General features: G+C 38.3%; 2 protein-coding genes across 3 annotated transcripts; one reads left to right on the top strand and one right to left on the bottom strand.

The window, feature by feature from the left end:
* Positions 1 to 2306: 2306 nt before the first annotated feature.
* LOC125236700 (MOB kinase activator-like 1) lies at positions 2307 to 8890 on the bottom strand. 2 transcript variants are annotated; one of them, XM_048143619.1, is made up of 5 exons: positions 8694 to 8890; positions 8023 to 8189; positions 4674 to 4901; positions 4050 to 4147; positions 2307 to 3576 (listed from the first exon to the last, which is right to left on the bottom strand). In XM_048143619.1, exons 1-5 carry the CDS (start codon positions 8705 to 8707, stop codon positions 3430 to 3432), a joined length of 654 nt encoding a protein of 217 aa, XP_047999576.1. In that variant the 5' UTR covers positions 8708 to 8890; the 3' UTR covers positions 2307 to 3429. The 2 variants fall into 2 exon arrangements, with proteins under 2 accessions (XP_047999576.1, XP_047999581.1); XM_048143624.1 differs by lacking the exon at positions 8694 to 8890 and adding an exon at positions 8437 to 8643.
* Positions 8891 to 9070: 180 nt separating this feature from the next.
* LOC125236736 (cytochrome c oxidase subunit NDUFA4) lies at positions 9071 to 20566 on the top strand. The gene is made up of 3 exons (XM_048143659.1): positions 9071 to 9229; positions 10098 to 10244; positions 20439 to 20566. The coding sequence occupies exons 1-3, from the start codon at positions 9188 to 9190 to the stop codon at positions 20493 to 20495; spliced, it is 246 nt and encodes an 81-aa protein (XP_047999616.1). The 5' UTR covers positions 9071 to 9187; the 3' UTR covers positions 20496 to 20566.
* The last annotated feature ends 771 nt before the right edge of the window (positions 20567 to 21337 follow it).

Raw genomic sequence — 21337 nt, 5'->3', positions numbered from 1 at the left:
GTCGTCGGATCCATTTCCCCGAGCGTACTCATTCTGCGAGCTGACCTAATAGATACAGTAACAAGGTTCTAGTTTCTAGTGTGCACGAGAAAGATACATCAGACCCCGTAGCCGAATGGCATTTCTTCGATGCGAAACGAAAACAAAACGCCGCGATAGGTAGTCTGGCTCGTCGCACCAATGAGCAAGAGCGATAGATATCTACGAGCGTTTCGTTTCGTGAGCGTTTGTGCATTCGGCTACGCACGCAAAACAGCAACAATTACGGCTCGCTAGTGAGTGCCCAGCTATAGAAGTTGAGGTCCGTCTACATCGCCTTTAACCCTGGGGTGTTTAGAATTCAGATCACATTCAGAATAAAGACAAATTTTAGAGTTTATCAATTTTTATTATATAATTGTTCGCGTCATATTACAATAACTAAATTAAATAAACATGTCGGGCGCTGCGGCGCGTCGATGTAAATGCGTCAATAATATCTACACACTTAACTTAGCTCCTACGATATGAGATTAGAGACGAGCGCCGACAATATACTTCCTTGTTAATTCTAGCAAATTCATACAAAAATCTCAGTACAAAAAGTGTATGGGAAGTACAGTTTTTTTTTGCAAAAACATACAAAATATAAATAACTAATCTCATAAGATAGCGTCAACCGAACGAATTGAAATAGGTATAGTGTTTTCCCTAGGCAGCCACAATACGTTTGTAAAAGGGTCTTTCCCAGGGGCCACGAAAAAACGCCTTTCTTCGATTATACACCATAGATTCGAAGAAAGAAAAAGCCATCATAGAACCATTTCAAATTAAATTGAGATACAGAGATTCCTTACGCACTTATTTATAACGTTACTTTGACATGGTTCTATGGTGCCCGAATCTATAAGCTACATGTACATACACGTTAAACTTTCGTGAGACATATTCAAATAATTAATTTAAATACGGTTGTACTCACGTTATTATATCGCTATTGCTGCGACATGTTTCGGGCCAATCCTATCAGCGCGCGCGCAGTGGGCGGAGCGGCGAGCGGCGCGGTTAGTCTGCGGAGTTTAGCCGTCGCGTGAACTCCTATATGCCTGAAGAGGGGCCTCCGAATTGGCCCGAAACATGTCGCAGCAATAGCGATATAATAACGTGAGTACAACCGTATTTAAATTAATTATCTACATGTACCTATTTATACAAATGCAGCGCTGACCTGTATAAACTGAAATCATTATGAAGTGACCAACATTTCTTTATAATCTACTAAATCATACTTTAAATGTAGTATTTAGTAAGCACGCAGTCCACACAATATACGATATAATGAAAATAATTGAATACATTTGTAAATAGAAATTAATCTTACATTAGCGTTAGAATTGATTTAAGATGAAAAACTATGTTACGTCATCACATCACAATAAATAAATAAGTAACTTAACATAAAAATAATATAAACAACATATGCGGAGCAATTCATTTTACCTCCGGTAGATACATACTAATAGTACCTACAACAATAAGACTCAATATTTAGGTCACAATATTACTAAATCTCTTTTTGGGTTTATGTTACGAAAATGTTTAGCTGGGCCGTAAGTAGGATTATAATCCTATTTTTGACTGAATTTAGTTTTATTGATTTCAAATTCGCACTTCAGCAAAGAATTTTAGGTGCCCTTAAAATGACAGTTGAATTATCAATGACCATTCAATCATGACGCTTTTAGGTTTTGGTCGGACAAACTAGTAGGTGTACAGAACAATTGTCGCCTGTCATATAAAAAAAAAAAAAAACAAATTATAATTTGTGGACTCGATGTTATTGATATTTAAATAAAAAGCTCTCAGAAAGGATTAATTTGCCATCCCTACAATATACTAGAAATAACGTCCGAGGAGGCAACAGCAATTTACAAATCCAATGGCTTGAAACACGAAACATAAAGTAAAATGATCCTTAGAAAAACGATACAATGTCTTCGGGGAGACAAGAATATTTGGTATTTTAGGCCATTGGTGTCTCAGTCGAGTCGGGTTTTGTTTCGATAAATGTACGCGTTACAAATATAAATATATCAATCCCCTACGTTCTTTATCACAAACTTACACCACTGTCTTAAAAATAGTAACAATTAGTTTAGGTACCTAGTTCAAATGGCTCTCATAAATGTTATATTTTACTATTTTTACGACACTTTTGCTATGTATATAGTATAAGACTTGAACTTTCAGCACTAAACACCAACGCCACATTAGGTGGTATTAGTAACAGGTGTTACTTTGTCATCTATCTGTTATTTAACACACTAGTAGCACTAGTACAGAAAACATCTATCGAGATATGTGTAATAACATCTCGCAAGTCGTCTCATTAATGCTGGTCATACATTCAACAAGTTTTGGACTAGTTGTGAATAAACAAGTAGTGTTTAGTGCTGAAGGGTCGAACCGGCGGCTAGCGCCCGGCACTACGCACTACGCGAGGCACACTCGAAACCTTACTCTAGCACGTGAGTACAGCACATACTACAAAAAATACTTTACAAAACTTTTGGGCAGTGGGAGTCGAAGCGCTTGCAAGCTAAAATACCTACCTATATATTTTTATTCCTTTTTTTAATTTACATACGCTTAGGGGTTAAAGCGAACCGTTTAAATTTAAAGTCCCAATTCTATTTTACACACTTTAAAATAAAATCAGATTGTCATGAAATGATTCCGTTATTGTATCAATATTTCTTTCAATACAAGGGTATGTGTCAATAGAACATGTCACCCTTTAGAACTAGTTCAAATGTAAAACCATAGAAACATACAGTATCATAATTACAGTACATACTGGCCATTTTAAATTTTTGTACAAATACCGCGAATTGGTCATCAATTTATACATAAATCTGCGCTTCGACGAAGTATTTTAGGGTTTTTTAAATTTTAATGCTAATATTTTTTGATATTTTCTAAGTGTTACTGAAAGCACTTACAAAGTCACTCTTTTCTAATGTCCTTATTTAGGTTATTTTACTTTTAAACTTCACTTTAATGGTTTATCGACAAGGTCTTCTTTCAAAACATTTATTTATACAAAAACTTAAGATTTTTTCATGAAACGTAATTCAAAAGCCGTCAATTATCAAAAACACTGAATTAAAACTATTTCATAAGTGTCATAAGAAATAGACCTTATTAAATAAAGCCATAAAGTGTACCGTAAAACCTCATCTCCTCGCATAGTATGTCTAACTTCACTTAGTTGTAGATGTGAATTTCTTAATATTTTGGGTCCTAATTAAAAAATTATGGCCACCACTGAACTAGACGGTTATTTCAACACTTACAGAGCCAGGCGAAGTTAGACAAGCTAGGAGAAGAGACAACAAGGTATTAGGGTGTGTTAGTTGAGTTGAGGCGGTTGAGTAGTCCGGGGCAGCCTCATCGGGCCTCCTTGGCGGTGAGCTTCTCGATGAGCTCCTGCAGTGGCGCCAGCTCGCGGCGCTCGATCAGGCTGAACTCCTGCACGAAGAAGATGAAGTGCTTGAACGACGTGTTCAGGTGCGCCTCCTCGCCCAGCGTCACCACCTGCACAACATACAGTATTAAAAAACAGCCAAGTCTGATTTGGACTGGCCCACTGAGTGTGAGATATGTTTTTAGTTAATAGTTTTTAGATATTTTCCTGGTTGTGTAGTGTAAGATAGTAAGGGTCTAGGATGGATGGAAGTAACCCTACAATTGTTCTGTATCTTCCTTTAATTATATTTATAATTGAACCGGCGGAAGCATAGAATTTGGTAATAAAGCATGCTACTTAAAGCCCGTTCTCCACCTGCTTCCTTGTTATTCTATGTGATCAATGTGTATGTGTGCCAGCAGCGGCTGGTCCATATAAGCCGATTCCCACCAGCTTGCCTAAAATGTATTATTAGTAAAGTATGTACCTAAATTACCTAATGTTAAGGTAGGTTTATTTTTGCTCAGTGTTGCCTAGCAGAAATTTTCACCAGCCGCCACTGATGTGTGCACTCGAGCAGAGACCCATAGTCAGTGTTTACCTGGGGGAAGTGCTGGTGGTAGATGTGCGCGTACACGCGGAACAGCCTCTTTAGGATCGTCTTCGCGATGCTCTGGAAATTCTTCGGGAACGGAACTCCTGTAAAAAAGATCGAAGGGCATTAATATCAATAAGAAGACATGAATAATTACTTTTACAAGCATTTACACTAATTTCAAAACAGCCTTCGGACGCTGGGACGCTGTACAATGAGCTGCGAAATTGCATGGACAAATTATGAATGAATTCATTGATAAATTCGCCATGCACTTTTGCAGCTCACTGTACCTGCCTGTACATAGTTAGCACGTAAATGATTCGCACACAACACAATTCCTTCCTAATGGTGGTAGATAAAATGAAAATGAAAAATCGTTTATTGGTCACAGATATTGTGTTGCAAGTAAGAAAGGGTTGGGACCTCCTAGTAAGTATATCAATACTTGTAGCAGGAAACCCCGCTTTTCCAGCGGCAAGGTAGGGGTATACAAACCAATACAATACTCGTTAATTATGTAGGTACAGAAAATAGTAACTTAAAAGTATAATTATAAGTCTAAGGAGATATTGAAATTAACATTTCACTATAATGAGATAATCTGAAAGTCGATTTATAGTTAGTTACCTATCTTAGAAGGGAAGAGCGTCTCATCGTCCAGCTGATCTTGTGCCCAGGTCATCAAGTAGTCGATGTACTTGGGTGCGGAGCACTTGATGGGTTTCTTGACGGCCAGCCCGTCCGCCCAGTGGTACTCGTACTTGGGGCCGGCGGACATCACCGCGCACGCCTCCTCAGTGCAGAACTCCGTGATGGTGCCGTACAACATGTTGATTTGGTTGAAGAAGTCCACGGCTGGGGAAACATAATTCACTAGTGTGTGAGGACTCAAAATTATCCGTGGTCGTAGTAAACAAGACAAGTCTTTTACGGCTCAGGTGTAAAAGGGCACAGGTATAGTATAGAAGCCAAACACCTGTATAACTCCATATAGACAATCTAAATAAGTAAGTAAAGTAAAATGCAAGGGCGAGGCAAGGTTGACTCGGATCTCGGCTAAATGGCGCTAATATTAGTATTTGACAGATATGAAGTGGATATGAGCCACATTGTTAAAACTGAGGTTCAAAAGTTTTCGGCCTGTGTCGAGAGATGGCAATCTATACACTGTGACTACACATTTTAGTTTGACACAAATTCTTTGTAAATTATCATTTCCTGTAGGCCCATACAAGAATGACTGAAGCTAGAATGCTACTTAATAAAATTTTACAATTTTTTGTTTACATTTAAAAATGTTTACCTTTGCCACAGAATATATAATAGTACGAGTACAGAAGGCCCACTGCTTTGATGTTCACGAAATGCCGCCTTTTTAAATGCCTACAACATTCTAACAAAGAAACGAGCCGCACGTGCGCAGCGTCGAACGATAGGGTTGCCTTTGGATTAAAACGAATTAATACTCAGATAAAATGTTATACTATTATATTCAAGTCTTGGGTACTTTCTAGGTATATATATAGCATTTATATATTTTTGTTTAAGTCCCAACATCACAAGTCTTATTGAACTTTTCCGTCAGATATAATCAATAGTAGATTTGTGTAAGATTGTCCTATTTTATTCATTACGTCTATTTAACTAAAGCATTATTAGCCATTCCACACTCGGACGTCGCATATGAACCTTAAAAAAACTCGCGAGTCGCGACGTAAAGTAACAATAGAAAGTGCGAACGTGGGTTCCGTGAGAACGCGCGTCACCCCTGATGAGGCCGCAAACTCGCGGCCGCCAGCATGTACTTGTAGCGCGGCGATAGAATCGCGCCCCTGCCTTTGCCCAGACTAACCTACTCATTCAATGTATATTGTATTGTATCTCATAGGTCTGAATAAAACGGTCCAACAAGTCCCCCACGCAGTGCAGTTGGGATCAATAAATACAGACTCAATTAACACGAGTGGGAGTGTTATCAAACAATGAGTCACCTCACTGGGGCACAGCTTTATTGGCTTAATATTTATAATATTCACTTCATACTCTCGTTTTCTCATTAAAAATGATATGATATGATAATGGTGGTGAAATAAGTGCGAAAGGTTCGTAAGGCCCAATGTACATTACAAAGTACATAGTTGTTGCATTCTAATTTGAACCTTTCATGAACTGAATACTGTAGAATTTTCATTGTAACATTAATTTTAGAAACAACCGAAAATCTTACCAATTTATTTACAGAATAAGGTTGAAATTCAAAATGGGAAAACTAACTATGGTGGGCCTTAACTTTAGAAATTTTATGTGGAGAATTAACCATAATCACACATATTTTTATTTTTTAATGTAACCAATGAAATGATCGTATTCTAAAATATGGTAAAAGTCAGTTAGCCATGGATAATGTTAGCACTGATCACATACACTGAACCTGCTAGATGGAGTGGACGGGTATACCTTGTATTGGAGCACTTGGCATTGGCACTAAATACTAAATAGAAGTGATAAAATAGTGGTCATGGTCATCTTCATGAACACATAAACACAATAACAGCCTATTCATAAGATTCATTTTAATGAAATAAATAGGCTTAGGACTTTTTATCGCGACATATGGCGATATATGGCGACTCCACGAATTTTAGTGGGTCACTATCAAATTTACCTTAACGCTAAAAGACTATATAGCTGACATGTCTGGATTGTGTTATGTCTTTGTGGCTACGTAGACATGAATGCTAAATGCGTCTTTAGCAAAACGTCTGGATCTTAAAACGTAACAATTTAAAATGATCTAACTGCAAAACATCTTCATCTTCGAATGTCTGTATTACAAAACAGACATGAACGCTAAACAGTCGAGGAGCAAAAAGTCTGGATTGTTTAATGTTTTTATTGCTAAAAAGAATAAACGCCAAACGACCCGTTAGCAAAACGTCTGGTTTTAAAATGCTTAAGTGCCTTGAGAATTCAAACCTTCTCGCACTGTTAATAAGGACTGTTACATATTTATTATAAACCATGAATGGTCTCACTAAAAGGGATGCAGAAGACCGTGCGAAGTGGAGGAGAAAAAGCCGGAAAGCGGACCCCGGGCTCCGAAGCGCCCGCTGAGGATGCAACCGGAAACCGTCAAGATGAGAGACGTCCATGACATTATATTTCCGGACGTTTTGCTACTGTATCGTTCTGTGTTGACGTCAATTAACTAACTTCACTTTTGGCTTTTTAGATATGCTAATCATACGGACTATGTATATTTCCAGACGTTTGGCTACTCATTCATTCTAAGTCTTAGCCATCCAGTTAAATTAACTTTTTGCTGATTGAGTATTCTACTTTCAAGTCATCCCAGCTGAATTGACTTTATGCTGACTGTATATTTACATTTTCTGACATCTAGCCGAAATAGTCGTTTAGCGATAAGATAAACTTGATAGTGACCCATTTTAGTGCCACGGTATGCGATAAAAAGTTCTAAACCTAGAAATAAACCTACTTTAAAATAAAAATTCAATAAAGACTGTTTACTGTAGCAAAGCAGTGGGTGGTCAATTGAGTTAAGTAATTGTGCTATAATTGTTCCACAATAGAATCACAATTATTAATATTATTCATGATGATTGTTATTGTAGAACACGTGATATGAGCTTCCTGTTGGCACCATTGTACTTGCAATGGGCATGTGACTCACTCACAGGAACTGATGTAATTATATGGAATTAGGTTGTATGGTGAGGAAAATGTAACTATGCATATGTAGGAGCTTGGAACTATTTAGTATAGAGCAGGAAAATTGTTGACAATCCAGGTCTTTATTAATGTGGAATGTTTTATTAACTAATAATAATTATAAAGATGTTTATTCAAAAGTTTGAACACAGGTACATAAATAAATGTTATGGAGTCATTTAAAAATAGCTAGAAAAATGAATTTACAATCCCGTTGCTGGTAATGCAAGGTTAATAAACTTACTGTTGACAGCGATCCACTCGTTGGGGTCCTCCCCCTCGGGCAGCAGCACCGCGAGGCGCAGGTTGCCGGAGCCGAGCGTGGCCGCCGCGTGCCGCATCAGGTCGTACTGGTGGGTGCCTTCCGGGATGTTCTTCTTCGGCTTGAAGGTCTTGTTGGACCGGCTCCCACTGGAACAGCACACATCTACTTTTAAGGCTCACATTATAAATAAAGGATATGTTAAATGCATTAGAAACTATACGAGTGACCTTTGTTTTCATTAAAATCATTAAAACTCTAATGGGATTGAATGAGAAAAAGATGGATTCAAAAATAGTAATGAGATAAACAATATTATATTCTCCATCCAATCTATATGTCGCAAAATCTGACATGTGGACTTGACTTTGGATTACCAAAGGATGGGAATTTTACCGAGAAGGCGAGAACGTGAGAAGAGGGTGGAAAGAGTCAAAATGTGGTGATAAAGGGCTGGTCCGTGTGCTCTCAGCTGCGGCGCTCGCAGGCACTGCAGGCTGAGGGGCCCGCCAGGGCGGCCGACGCCGCGCCCGGCACCAATCTGTTTAATTACTGCCCAAACTCCGCGCGAACGTAAACAAGACGTCAGCGGACGGAAGACTGTCCGGATATAAATAGACCTCTCCGGCAACCACACGCACTCTGATACTTACAACAAAAAGCTCATCTTGAAAGTGGACTGAGCCTACACTTTATTCTAAAATATTTTCCGCTTATGTAGCACCAAATCATTAAAAATAGGTTATAACAATAAAAACCTTTTAATTTTTAGATGCACTTCACTTGTCAAAAGTTTATTGCAATTCTATTTTTTTTTTCATTTTCGGATGATAGGCTATAGATGTTTGTAATCTGCCAAATATAAATACAACAAGCATTAATTAACGTACGAAATAAATTTATTTTACTTGTGATAAAATTAAAAAGTTATTGTAATTATTCATTTGATTTAGATATTAATTAATTGATTTAAAAAAAATTAAAACCAAAACTGACACAATCTTTTTTTTCTGTAGTAGCCCCATATTTGACAATGACAATTCACTGACGGAGCCCTAGAATACTCGAAGAATAATCGAGTTTTTCGTCAGTGAGACGACCCAGGAAAGAATTTGTGCAGGCAATCTAATTGTGAAACTATAGCAAGATGCAGGGACTCAGTCTGGCAAGTTTGAGGAAGCACAAGGCTGTAAGTAAAAATCAATATTTACTGTGGAAACTGCAACTATGCAGCTCTTACATAATTAACCTATAATATCATTAAATGATTCTATATTCTATGTATACCGAAACATGATGCGTAGCAGAGGTCATGGATGTTATTAAACAATTTATTAAGTATATGAAAATAATATCTATTTCACGTCGTTGCGTTCGTTTTGCTTAGTTATTCTTTCTACGCCATTTTCCTCTGATAAGTTACAGCTGACAAACCCTTCACACTACATATAACTTCTGTCTTCTATGATCTTAAATATTGTGTATCCTCATTACCAAGTGAACACTGGTAATAGAGTTAGATAATATTCTGGCAAAAAATCATTTCATTTCCATATTACAAGTAATATACAAAATCTATGTGAGATTTGAGTGACACAACTAAAGTTAAAAAGAATTATCACTTGTCTTTTTAGCAGGTCTGTCTAATTACTTGTTTTATCATAGTTTTACCGAATATGGCTTCATGTTTTCCTTGTTACATACCTTGATTTTTTGTCAGGTGATTATTGCACTTATAAATTAGGAAAAATGAGTTGAATGAGGTTCTATCAACCATCAGTGACATTCTCTCAACAATAAAAGTACCAAGTTTCTGTTACCACTATGATTTACAGAGTTTATATTATGGTTTGTTCCTAATATCATTTACTTTTAACTTGTTATTGAAGCTGTATTATATAAAGCTCTCATGGAATAAACAGCTTAGATTTACAACACACAAAAGAACATCACATACATTATTTTAGATTTAACAGAAATATTTCTTACACATTTTGATATAAATAATAAATCTTTTGTTAGGATTTTTTTTATTCAAATAAATTTTTGTGCAACAGTTGATCCCCCTGTATGTGTGCACGGCGCTGGGCTGCGGCGGCGCAGTGTTCTACGTGATCCGCCTGGCCACCAAGTCCCCCGAGGTGTCCTGGAGCAAGAAGAACAACCCCGAGCCCTGGGAGGAGTACCGCAACAAGCAGCACAAGGTACTATACTGTTATGTATGGACAATGAGGGTAGGGTTTGACATTTATGTACAAAGTGAGGTAGTTGTGAAAACCAGTCTGTCAACGCGAACCTGGACCAGCACATGTGCTTGGGACCCCAAAACTGTGAGTTATAATAGTGGCGACGAGAAAAAGTAGGACAATAGTGTGCATTTACAGTGTAAAGTGTGTGATTTGAGTGAAAAACACATAACTTTAAGTATCAGTGTGCAAAATGGGCATTAAGTTTGGGGAGTTTGATGTAGCACATGGCTGCTGGCAAAATTACATAGAGAGGTTTAGTTTCTGTCTGCAGGCAGGTGATATTGAAGATGATAGTAAAAAGAAGGCTAATTTACTCGCTGTAAAATCATGAAGTGATTTTACCAAGAAGTTAAGGGGAGAACTGTAGCCTATCCAACCTAAGTGCCCTAGCACCCTAAACAACCCTACACATCCCTACAGCCCTAGCCCTAACTATAAATTAATAATACATATATTTAATAAGTACAGGATATCTGCACCATGAGACCTAAGGTACAGACGGATAGGGAAGGAAATGGGTAATGGAAAGGATTTTCTCACTGCTACCAACAGTGAGAGGAAAACCTTATACTCAAATGATACAGCCACGATGTCCAGGATCAAAGAGATTTATTTACACTTTTTACAAGCTATTTATACTAAATTATTCTATGTTTGCGTAATACCACGCTGCAGTTTCTTCATATTAAGTGCAAACGTAGTTTGTGCAAGCACGTGAGCCGATGCAGTTTCTTGTCCCAGATTGATGCTGCTGATGTCAGTAGGTATGTTCACTGCACGTGAACATTCTGGCGCCTCTCAGAAGGGCTGGGTGTTGACGGAGTAGTCCTCAATTGGTAAAGTTGTACAGTGGGCTGCGCGACCGGTCTGGGCGCGCTCCTCTGCGCAACTGGCAGCGCGTAGACGTGCGGCTGCGTGGGAGGCCGGTGCCGGCGCCGAGGTGCAGGCGATCCGCTTGCTGGCGGTTGGTCTGGTGTGCCGCTGGCCCCTGGTGCTGGCTCCCATGTTCGTCTGTCGTATTTTTCTTGCAATCTGTGGACAATCTGCAGTATTTTCATTTATAGTTATGAGTCTAACAATGCAATTGTAGTTTAATTGCATGTTCTTCACGGCCACAGGAAAACCAAATGAAACTGTTAAGTGTGTAATCAATTTTTGTAGTCTATTCCTATAAATGTCTGTGGCATGTCATAACCTTGTAATCCGTATTTAGTTTCGTATTTAGTATTGGAGTAAATAGTAATATGAAATTTGCAATTGTGAATTTTGTCTGATGATTTGCCGAGTCACTTAGTTTTTGTTATGGTTCGGTGTCACTGTAAAGGTCGGTTTACACTGTGGTATATTTTACTCTAAGCTTTTAAATCTCGTTTTCAAAAACTTCATCATGTTATTGAATTTTTCTATCTTGTTTGGCTCGTCTAACTCTCGTCGTCGTCGTCGTCGTCGCCTCGTCGTCGAGTCCCATTTTCGATGGCTTAGTATGGGATCCTCTAAATGCATGTCGCGTAACATTCTTCCATTCGCTTGTCGATATTTTGTCAATTCTAATAACTTGTCAATAAAATATGTCTGAGTCAGAAGTCGCTCGTCTTTATAGCGATTTCTTAACAATGTGAGCGCGGCCTTATACTGAACCTCGTTCACGGTCAAATGCTCGATCAGCTTTTCTGCGTCGCCTCGAACATGTGTTTTTAAATATTGCATTTTTTCTTTTGTTGAAATAGTGCAGTCTTCGTCAATTATTTTATTAAATAAGTCATAACATGAAGTCCATGTGTCGTAGTTTCCCGTGAAAAACAGTATCGTAATTTCCGGTAGCTTAGTCGATGAGGTTTTAATGGTCTGTTTGTCTTTGTCTAAAACCTTTTCTTGTAATAATTCTATTACGGTTTCATATGCGTCTTGCACGTCGGTGAATAAATCTTTCATGAAATATTCGTCGCTGATTGTACACTGCTCGTAACACAGTAACAATTGCATAATAATATGCGTCTCGTCTATTCCTTGAAATAGTTTTTCAAGGGTCTTAGTCAAACTTTGCAAGTGCCATGTAGGTTTGTTTTCCGTTATGGCGGTCTGTGCGGTCAAAAGTCTTTGTCTGAACTGATTTAATCCATACTTTTGAATAAACAGCTTAGACGATATACTAAAGTCTTGTGTCGCATTCGGATAACAAGATGTGCTTGTCTTGAGTTCCGTGAGACTCTTACTACCCGAAGCGGTCTTAATGTTGACAATTTCTTGTCGTCTTTTTGTCAAATGAAGCATTGCTTCGTCAAAATGTCTTTTGATGTGGACGTCGAAGTAGTTGAGAGTGAGGTATTTATGCGTGGACAATACCTCCTGGTCCTGTAATAGTGTGTGGTTTTGTAATGCTCTTTGATAAATACTGTCCAAATTTGATTTTCTTTCGTCCACATATTTTTGCGTCTTCCTGGCTGTTGAGTCTTTTTTGATGTTTGCCCAAATCCTTCTAATTTCTTCACAGTCTTCTTCCTGGTTTTTGATTAAAACGTTGATCTCGTCGATGGTCAAAGCCATTGTGTGTTCCGGTCTTCTTTATTCTTTCTTCTTTCTTGAAGTCCCTACTTTCCCTAACCTACTCCTATCGCCCTACGACGTCAGCAAGTACTGCTCTCAGCGCCCTCGCATACAGTATCGCAACTTCTCAATTGACTGGTTGAACCCGCTTGTGGGAGGCCAGCAACCGATCTGCTACTGTACGGGTACCTTCTCTGAAAGCAATACCTACTAAGTACTTCGAATTACCACAATACTGGTGCTTGTTTGAGTACACCAGCATTAGGGCTTGCATTCCGGAATTCCGGAATCTCGAAATTCCGGAATTTCGGACAATTTTTCCGATATTACAGTTCCGGAATTGAAACATATAATCTCGAAAATTCCGGAATTGAAAAAAGATATATTTTTGGACGAAAACGTGTAATATCAGCCTGGTTATTTTACAAAACTACCACCGCGTCTATAAAAGATATGTAAATTTATAAGTTAGACACTGCTCGGATTCAGGTAGTGCCTATTTTATGACCAAAGGGTTGCATCCAGGGCTAGTTAGAGCGAGATAGTGTAATTTAACCCGCTAATATTATACCCTTGTCACTTTCTGGTTTTGCTCTCAATTGTTTTAGCTAATAAGTGAAATATATAATCAGTTTAAATTAAATATTTGCTGTAGAAAGTTGTGTTTTGTGATAATTTAAAATTACTAGACGGGAGTTGAGTGTTATGCTCGAATATTGAAGGACAATTAAATATAAATAAATAACATTAGGTACATTATTATTTTATTAGCGTTATTTATGCTCAATTTAATTAGATCGAACTTAAATTTCAGTAATAATCTAAATTTTACTTCTTTTCTCATAGCACTGAATATTTTAGGCATAAAGTCTGTTCAGACGCAAATCGTAGTATTTGGTATTACATTCATTCACAAGCATAACGTCGTAGTTACTTTATACACTTTTCACAAAGACGTGTCCATATTTTACTAAACTCTATCTAAGTCTATTACCCCTTACCACAAAATCAAAAGATTTGAGAAGCAAATGTATGGAAAATGATGAATATGAAAAGAATGATTTATTTTTTTTACAAAAAAATAAGGTGTACATATGTATACATAGGTATACCTAGGAATAAATCATAAAATCTGTCTTTTTGGGCTAGCTTGGACATCTTTTGTCCCTACTCGAGTCTGATAAAGGTAATTCAATATTTCTTTTATTACAGTTATGTGAACAAGACGTTATGCCATTCTTGTAAATTATTACTTTTATATTATTTCGATGGTCAATGGATAAAAAAATAACTTTAACGTTGACCACTACCAGAAAACTGGCACTAAAACGTCGTTTGTATCGTTAACTGTAGTTCGAAATAACTTGCAAGACCGATTTTGACACAAAATGGGCTTTCCTGTAAAATTACTAAAATGAAAATTTCAGTGTTATATGCCTTTCAGGTGCGGAGTTATTGTCTTAAACGTCGATTAATAATAAATTTCAATTTAAAATTGTATTATTTCATCAAAAACCCACCAGAAAACCAAGCCAAAAAAAATTGTTCAATTCCGGAACTAGTTCCGGAATTCCGGAATTGAAGTCCAATCTCGAAAACCAGTTCCGGAATTGAAAATCGTCCGATATTGCAAGCCCTAACCAGCATGCACCTCTCCAAAGTGTCAGTCAGTCAAAATTATGTCAGGGACAAGAGGACCGCGATTTTACCTAACTCAAACTGATTCAAATTTTTCGAAGGACCAAATATAAAATCATGAAGTGATTTTACCAAGAAGTTAAGGGGAGAACTGTAGCCTATCCAACCTAAGTGCCCTAGCACCCTAAACAACCCTACACATCCCTACAGCCCTAGCCCTAACTATAAATTAATAATACATATATTTAATAAGTACAGGATATCTGCACCATGAGACCTAAGGTACAGACGGATAGGGAAGGAAATGGGTAATGGAAAGGATTTTCTCACTGCTACCAACAGTGAGAGGAAAACCTTATACTCAAATGATACAGCCACGATGTCCAGGATCAAAGAGATTTATTTACACTTTTTACAAGCTATTTATACTAAATTATTCTATGTTTGCGTAATACCACGCTGCAGTTTCTTCATATTAAGTGCAAACGTAGTTTGTGCAAGCACGTGAGCCGATGCAGTTTCTTGTCCCAGATTGATGCTGCTGATGTCAGTAGGTATGTTCACTGCACGTGAACACTCGCTGTGTGTGGATCTGACTTGTATGATCTAATTATATCACTGATAGCACCAAGTAAAGTAAGTGAGGTTACTTTTACAACAATTGTTACCAAGTTAAACAATCATTTCCACCCGACGCCAAATGAAATTGTGCAATCATATAAATTTCATACTAAGTATCAAGGAGAGGGGGAAAAGGTTAGGGATTTCATAGCACATTTAAGGAAATTGAGCATTGACTGTAACTTCAAAGACTTGAATCGAACACTGAGGGATCGCTTAGTGTGTGGTATCAGGGACAAGGAAGTACAGAAGAAGTTGTTACAGCAAGGTACATTGACATTTGATCAAGCTTGTGAGATTGCTTTATCTCATGAGGCGGCAGGGATTGATGCAAGTATCATTGTTCCGGCTTCTTCTAATCAGAACTCGGGTGAGTTAGAAGTACCAATGGAAGTAAATAAATTTACCAGCAAAAGAAATGAGAGGCAGACAGAAAGAACGTCATGCATGCGTTGTGGCAGACCTCATAGGGGGCCCTGCAGGTTTAGATGGTCCAAATGTCATGGCTGTGGCCAGACGGGACATATTGAGACGGTTTGTGGTATGAAGTCAAAAGGAAATAAGGCACCTAAATCTGATTTTAATGGATTATACGAAGAAGTTACAATTAATAATATGAGGCAAGATCGTACAACACCAGCATATATGATGAAAATTATGCTAAATGGAGTTAAGATAGATATGGAAGTAGACACTGGCTGTGCTTACAGTCTCATAAGTGAGCAGACCGCTAAGATGATTTGGCAGGGCTCGGTTCCAGTTTTTGATGATGTTGGGATTTCTTTAAAGACATGGGATGAGAACAGACTATGTATAATGGGGAAAGCATCGGTAGTAGTTCAAAATAAGGAAATGAAGAAAAGCTTATCCATAGTGGTAGCTAAAGGCAATGGGCCAAGCTTGATTGGTCGGAATTGGTTCCGTGATTTAGGAATACAAGTTGAAGGAGTGTATAAGTTAGAAGTTGATAGTGATGAATTAGCCACAACATTGGAACGGATACAGAAACAGTATGCAGGTGTGTTCCAGGAAGGATTAGGGAAATATACTGGCCCGGTAGTTAGTATTAGACCAAAAGAAGGTGCGAAGCCAGTATTTTTTAAGAGTAGGCCGGTACCATTCGCAATAAAAGGCCGAATTTACGAAGAGTTGGATAGGTTAGAAGCCGAAGGCGTTTTAGAGGCGACGGCACATTCCGAATGGGCCACACCCATAGTTCCAGTGCTTAAGCAAGATGGCAAGGTACGTCTGTGCGGGGACTACAGGGCGACAGTGAATGCCGTAACTGATACTGACACTTACCCCTTACCTACCCTTAGTGAAGCTTTTGCAGAACTACAAGGCGGAGTTCTATTTACAAAGATAGATTTGGAACGGGCATACACCCAGGTTATGGTAGATGAGGAGACAGCAAATTTGCTAACTATTAACACTCCTAAGGGGTTGTATAAAATGAAGAGACTACCCTTTGGGGTAAAGGCTTGCCCTGGCATATTCCAACGACTCATGTCAACGTTATTGGCTGGTATTTCTGGCGTAGCCGTACTGTTAGACGACATTGTGGTGGCTGGCAATGGAGTGCAAGAGCACAATACGAGGCTCGAGGCGGTACTTCAGAAGTTACAAGAAGCGGGATTGCGAGTGAATAAGACCAAATGTAAATTTGCTGCCAGTAGTGTGCAATTTTTAGGTTTTATAATCGACGAATTCGGCATACACCCTTGCGAGGAGAAGATTCGTGAAATTGAGAAGACACCAGCACCACGTAACGTGAAGGAGCTTCAGGCATTTTTGGGGCTGATCAATTTTTATGATAGATTTTTGCCACACAAGGCCTCGATTTCTGAGCCATTGTACAGATTATTGGATAAAGATGCGACATGGAAATGGGGAAAATCTCAGCAAGATTCATTCGAAAAGTTAAGAAAAATGATTTCCAGTTCAGATACTCTGGTACATTACGACATAAAAAAGAAACTTATTTTATCTTGCGACGCATCGCAGTTCGGTTTAGGAGCAGTGTTGGAACACGAGATGACTGATGGAAGTATCCGACCCGTAATGTTCGCCTCGAGAACCATGAACGCACATGAACGTAATTATGCACAAATAGACAAGGAAGCAGCTGCTATCATATTTGGCTTGAAGAAATTCCATCAGTTTATAAGTGGTCGAAGAGTAATTATCAAGACAGATCATAAGCCTTTGTTAGGAATATTCGATTCGAAGAGACCCATACCCAATATTATTTCACCAAGGATGCTAAGGTGGGCACTTCTTTTGAACTCGTACGACTATGAGATTCAATATGTTGAGGGGAAAAAATTGGTAATGCAGATGCCCTCAGTCGATGGCCAAGCCCAGCAGGTGCACAAACGTCAGAGGAGGATTTTTTAGGAATCTTACTCATAGAGGAGACACCCATTGAATTGGAATTTTCGGCGACAGAAGTGGCGAATTTGACGAAGAAGGATAAGTGCCTCAGTAAAATATTGTACTGGATACGCAATGGATGGCCTGGGAAGAGCGAGGAAGAGTATAAGATTTATTGGCAAAAGCGAGATGAGTTATCCATGTATAAGGATTGCATTTTATGGGGAAATAGAGTAGTTATACCAGAAAAGATGCGAGGAAAAGTGCTAGAAGAGCTTCATATGAATCATGACGGTATTGTGATTACAAAAGCTATGGCGAGGAGCTATTTTTGGTGGCCTGCGATGGATAAACAAATTGAAGAGATGGTGAAGAGCTGTAATGTGTGTGCAGAAAATCGAAATATGCCATCAAAAGTTACCCATCAGTGGATTAAACCGGATAAAGCGTGGTCTAGATTACATATGGATTATGCTGGGCCATTTCAGGGGAAGACATTTTTAATCGTAATCGATGCCTATTCTAAGTGGCCAGAAGTCAAGATTGTACCAGATATGAGCAGCTCTGCCTTAATAAGAATTTTGCGAGATATTTTTGCGGAACAGGGTCTTCCAGACGTACTTGTCAGCGATAATGGTAGAAGTTTTGTTTCAGAGGAGTTCCGTAAATACTTACAATCCCAAGGGATCAGGCAAGTACTGTCCGCTCCTTATCATCCTGCGACGAACGGCCAAGCGGAACGAACGGTACAGACCGTAAAGGCTAAATTAAGAAAATTGACTTCTGGACCATGGGAAGCGAGATTAGCAGCGGTGCTGTATGGTTTACGCACTACACCTAACAGCGTCAACGACAAAACTCCGGCTGAGCTCCTGAACAATAGGCGATTTAGAACGAAGTTTGATAAGTTGAACCCTCTGTTTTCTCGGTGTGCTGATACAGATGAAGCAGTAGAAAAGAATAGTGCCACGAAGAACAGGGAGTTTCAAACTGGCCAGTCAGTATATGTCAAGAACTACTGCGGGGGACCACGCTGGTTAAAAGGAATGGTGGAAAAGCGATTAGGGGTTTGCAGATACTTAGTGAGATGGAACAATAAGCTGCTAGTGAGACACATCAATCAAATGCTTAGTTGCGTGGAGGAAAGTCGGAAGAAAGTTCCTGAGGCAACCGATGGGGCTACAGATGACGATGACGAGGATACCCGAATCTCGATACCGTCGCCGCATCGTTGGGCCGACATCATAGGTGTGTCCGGACCCCAAGACATCGCGATACATAGAAACTCTCAAAACACAGCATCCAGCAGCCATAAACGTGCCAGGCAGACCACACCCCCAGACTCACCCGATCATAAGAGAATAGCTCTAGGAGATAGTGACAGTGAGTCAGAGTTATCTCAAGGTAGGGATGTAGAGACAGAGGAAGAATAGTACAAGTGTTAAAAGTAGTGTAGCTGTAGCATAGTGTAAGTGTAGGGTTAGGTAACTTAGGTAATAGTGCTAGTGAATTTTATAAATTAGTGAACTCTCTTAATGGGGGAGGTATGTTATGTATGGACAATGAGGGTAGGGTTTGACATTTGTGTACAAAGTGAGGTAGTTGTGAAAACCAGTCTGTCAACGCGAACCTGGACCAGCACATGTGCTTGGGACCCCAAAACTGTGAGTTATAATATATACAAATATGTCTACCTTTAACATTAATTGTGCCACATGTACACAATATAAGTCCGCTTGCATTGTATATTAGATAGATAGATAGATAAAAGCTTTATTTGAATGCTGCAATAACACACAATTACAAATGCAACACAGAACAACAAAAAGAGAAGAAGAAAAAAACATACAATTGACTTAAAATTACGTACACAACATTAAAAAAATGCTTACCAACACTGTGTGCATTGCAGCAAAAACAAAAGGGTTCCGACTCAGCTATACGCTTCACCCTTTCGAGTGAGGCACTGATATTCTGCCGGCACCCAGATCACGTTACAGTTAAATAAATAAAGAAATGTGTATAAATGATATTTCTTCAAATTATATTCAATTATAAATATAATTATATACATTGCTGTGAAATGAAATACAAATTAAAATAGAAATAATACATACATATACAATTAATGACCAACAAGAATATAGAAAATGTGTAAGTAATACTTGTGTTATAAAGTGTTATAAAGTGCGCAAACGTGCCGTTAAGAATGTACCGTAAAAATAATTATATCCTAAAATCTGCGACCAAAAATCCGTATGGTATCCCTGTTTTTTGTTTCTCCAGTAATATCTTTTTAAATTGCAATTTGAAAGATTTCTTACTTTTTAGTTGTCTTACAGGTGGAGGGATATCATTCCAGCATTTGGTCGCGAGATATCGGAAACAACCAGTAAATGCGACTGTTCTGTGTGGATACATTTCCAAAAGGCAACGTCGAGTTGACCTAGTACCTAGTATTACTGATTCTGTAACTGTGTCTCTTTTGTTTCCTTTATGTACAATAAAGTTTATACATGCATACATACATATATTGAATAGGAACTTATTGAGTGACAGATCATGCCTATTACCTAAACTTGTATTGTCGAAATTCCTTATATGAGTAGGCACCCAGCAGCGACGACATAGCTGCTGATCATTCAAAACCATATCACAAACAAATAAGGTTTACTTTCCGCCATTTGGTCTTGTTAATGATATGCTAAAGTTATAATTCGTTTTGTATTGACCATTCTTAATTCTTGCAACCTCTAGGTGTTGTTGCTAGTTATATTTTATATACATATGCATTAATTTGAAACCAATATTAAATTCTTTTGAAAAAGAAAATCCTTCAAAAAGTGCGTCAAGAATGGTAACCATCTTACTTTCAACTGAAATTAAAATTTTCTTGTAGTAATAATGTTGATGTAACACAAGATAAGTATGTTTGTGTTTAAAATATTCTAATCATGTTTTTTCTGTTTTCAGTTCTACTCCCCCATCCGAGACTACTCCAAGGAGGAGTCGCCGGCCCCCAAGTACTAAGCGCGCAGTTTCCATTCTGCTACTGTTTTAGATTGTCTTAATTTAATAAATAGCAATTATGTGATAAGTTATCTATTATTTCATTTGACATTTCCAACTTAGCACACCTACTGTTTTAGTGTGCGGCCCTCATGCACGCTCATATTGGGCGTTGTGCGGGGTGCGGGGCGGGGCGGGGCGTGTCCGAGTCCACGCGTACATATAGTATAGTGTAGTGTGGACACGGCGAGCTTGCCCCACTGCCACTGCACGCCTGCCGACCCAGCGTCCAATCAGGCCTTACACACTCAGACTAGTTGTTTTGCCCAATCTTTATCGTAATACTAAAAGGAAGGGTTCATCATTTTCGCAGTCAAGATAAAACAAGGGTTCAATAAAAAACATTTTATTTACTACAAGTTTACAAGTAACTTCATTGAAAATCATTATAAATTATGTGATTTCACATGCAGTATTAATAAATTTGATTATATTTTACCCTAATAGAATCCTTCTCGCACTAAATAAGCACCTACCGAAGTGAACTGATCAAAATAAATGTACACTTTGGGAGTTAAATTTAAATAGAAATCGTGACAAAAGTTATGACAAGAGATTCATATTCGTATTTAGTTATAAGTTATAAAGCTTATATCTATTAGAATCCAGTTGTCGCTTTAAAATCACGATATCTGTTCGTAAGTGTAGTCCACGTTAATAGTTATTTGTTATACAAGGGGGCAAAGTTGTATTTTAACGCCGAGTGTGGAATTGAAAAACGAGCAAGTGAAAGGATTCTAGGAATAGAATCCTCAACTTGCGAGTTTTTTAACACACGAGAAGTAAAATACATTTGCACCTGA

Source organism: Leguminivora glycinivorella, chromosome 2 (assembly GCF_023078275.1).
Source record: "Leguminivora glycinivorella isolate SPB_JAAS2020 chromosome 2, LegGlyc_1.1, whole genome shotgun sequence".
Classification (NCBI taxonomy): domain Eukaryota; kingdom Metazoa; phylum Arthropoda; class Insecta; order Lepidoptera; family Tortricidae; genus Leguminivora; species Leguminivora glycinivorella.
Note: the sequence above shows the minus strand (reverse complement) of the source record. Positions and strands in the feature narration are given on the sequence as shown.